Below are 1979 nucleotides of genomic sequence, written 5' to 3'. Positions count from 1 at the left end.
TTCCTTCAAGAGAAAACACATCATTTTATAAACTGGGAAATGCTTGAAGATGAAGCTTTTCTCTGAATTCATGAACTAAATTCATGAGCTGAACTCAATCTAACATACATTACTGTAAAACAGTTAGATCTAAAGAAAAAAAGTAGGTCTAAATAAGTATTTTTATTTTAAATAAGTGCATTTGTTCTTAAATTGAGGGCTTAAGTGAGAAACTTTGCCAAAGGAACAAGACAATTTACATTGAAAATAAGAAAAAAAAAAAAAGAAAATAAGAAAAAAACTATTGTATATCTTATTGCTTATTTGCCGATCAAGAACAAAAGATTGTCCCTACTGTGAAACATGGGGATGGCCCTGTTATGCTCTGGGCTGCTCAATTAAGGGTAAATACACTTCATTAAAATTTTCTTTTAATTATTTCTAGATCATATTTGCTGTGAAGTTGAAGGCTTATGCTAAGATCTCCAATTCCGATTTTTTTTTGTGAAATACGATTTTTTTTTTGCGTAGCCATTCTCATTTTCAAATATATGCGACTTGTATGAGATCTCCTGTGTAATCTGCATTCATACGATGCAAGTGTCCCAAATGTGCAGTAGACGACGCAATTGTTTTTCTTCCCACTTCCGCAGTATAGTGACTTTTGTCGGGTATTAATGTCGTCCAGGTCGGATGAATGCGACCTGGCCATTCAGACGCACGTCACATTTGAAAACATCGGACATTCATCGGATTCAGGACCACAGAGCCAAGTGGCCTGGGTCGCATTGGGAAAAATCGGATCTGTGTTGTTCAGACAGCCATGAAGAGATTGGATACAGGTTGCATGGTTTTGCTAACTCTGAAGGTTTACCTAATCAAAGCAGTCTAAACCCGGTTCAGTTTCCATGTTTACATCAGACTAGGTTGGTCTTTGGCTGGTCTTTGGCTGGTGCTAAGCTGGCCCTTGGCTGGTCCTTGATTGGTCCTTGGCTGGCTTCTTGACAGGTCCTTGGTTGATATTCAGCTGGCCCTTGGCTGGTCCTTGGCCGGCTTTGGCTGGCCCTTGGTTGGTCCTTAGTTGGTCCTTAGCAGGTCCTNCAGGTCCTTGGTTGATATTCAGCTGGCCCTTGGCTGGTCCTTGGCCGGCTTTGGCTGGCCCTTGGTTGGTCCTTAGTTGGTCCTTAGCAGGTCCTTGGTTGATATTCAGCTGGCCCTTGGCTGGTCCTTGGCCGGCTTTGGCTGGCCCTTGGTTGGTCCTTAGTTAGTCCTTAGCAGGTCCTTGGTTGGTGTTCAGCTGGCCCTTGGCTAGTCCTTGGTTGGTCACTGGCTGGTCCTTGGCTGGTCCTTGGCCGGCTTTGGCTGGCCCTTTGTTGGTCCTTAGTTGGTCCTTAGCAGGTCCTTGGTTGGTGTTCAGCTGGCCCTCGGCTGATCCTTAGCTGGCCCTTAGTTGGTGCTCAGCTGGCCCTTGGCTGGTCCTTGGCTGGTTCTTGGCTGGTCCTTGGCTGGCCCTTAGCCGGTCCTTGGTTGGTCCTTGGTTGGTCCTTGGCTGGTTCTTGGCCGGTCCTTAGCTGGTCCTCTTCAATTCCTTTTTAAAACATCAATATTTGTACTAAAATATTGTTTCTGTCATGGTTTGTGGACATTAAGATCTAAAGAGCAGCGCCATCTCCTGGTCAGACCCTGTAATTCAGTGAAAGGGTGGAGTCAGTGTAAAAAAATATTCAGGATAGTGGCTGGAAGTTGGAGGGAATTTTGCTGGCATTGGGCTTTTGACTGAAAAGGACCATTTTGAATGACTGCTACTGTAGCTGCTTGATTAACATTAATCGTGAAAGATGTTTTTCACTGCTAACTTCATCTTCCATCAAATTAAAGAAGACAGACTGCTTTCAGGCCTGTATTTATTACATAACTGAATTTGAATTTGTGCCCACTGTTTTGTACAGGAGGAAAAAGAGAGCCCCAACGACTCGTCGACTGCGTTTATCCCTCCAGCC

At 44.1% G+C, this 1979-nt stretch overlaps 1 protein-coding gene across 1 annotated transcript in view; it reads left to right on the top strand.

The window, feature by feature from the left end:
• LOC107103213 (muscarinic acetylcholine receptor M4-like) overlaps nt 1-1979 on the top strand; it is a gene marked incomplete at its 5' end in the record, with an annotated part of 57388 nt that overhangs the window by 23325 nt on the left and 32084 nt on the right. The window contains one exon of the mRNA XM_015402786.1: nt 1929-1976. Within this exon, the coding sequence (XP_015258272.1) occupies nt 1929-1976 (48 nt within the window). The remainder of the gene's footprint in view (nt 1-1928; nt 1977-1979) is intronic.

This window comes from Cyprinodon variegatus, unplaced genomic scaffold (assembly GCF_000732505.1).
Source record: "Cyprinodon variegatus isolate N-32 unplaced genomic scaffold, C_variegatus-1.0 Scaffold1395, whole genome shotgun sequence".
Lineage (NCBI taxonomy): Eukaryota > Metazoa > Chordata > Actinopteri > Cyprinodontiformes > Cyprinodontidae > Cyprinodon > Cyprinodon variegatus.
The sequence above is the reverse complement of the archived record's forward strand: the minus strand, read 5'-3'. Positions and strand labels throughout refer to the sequence as shown.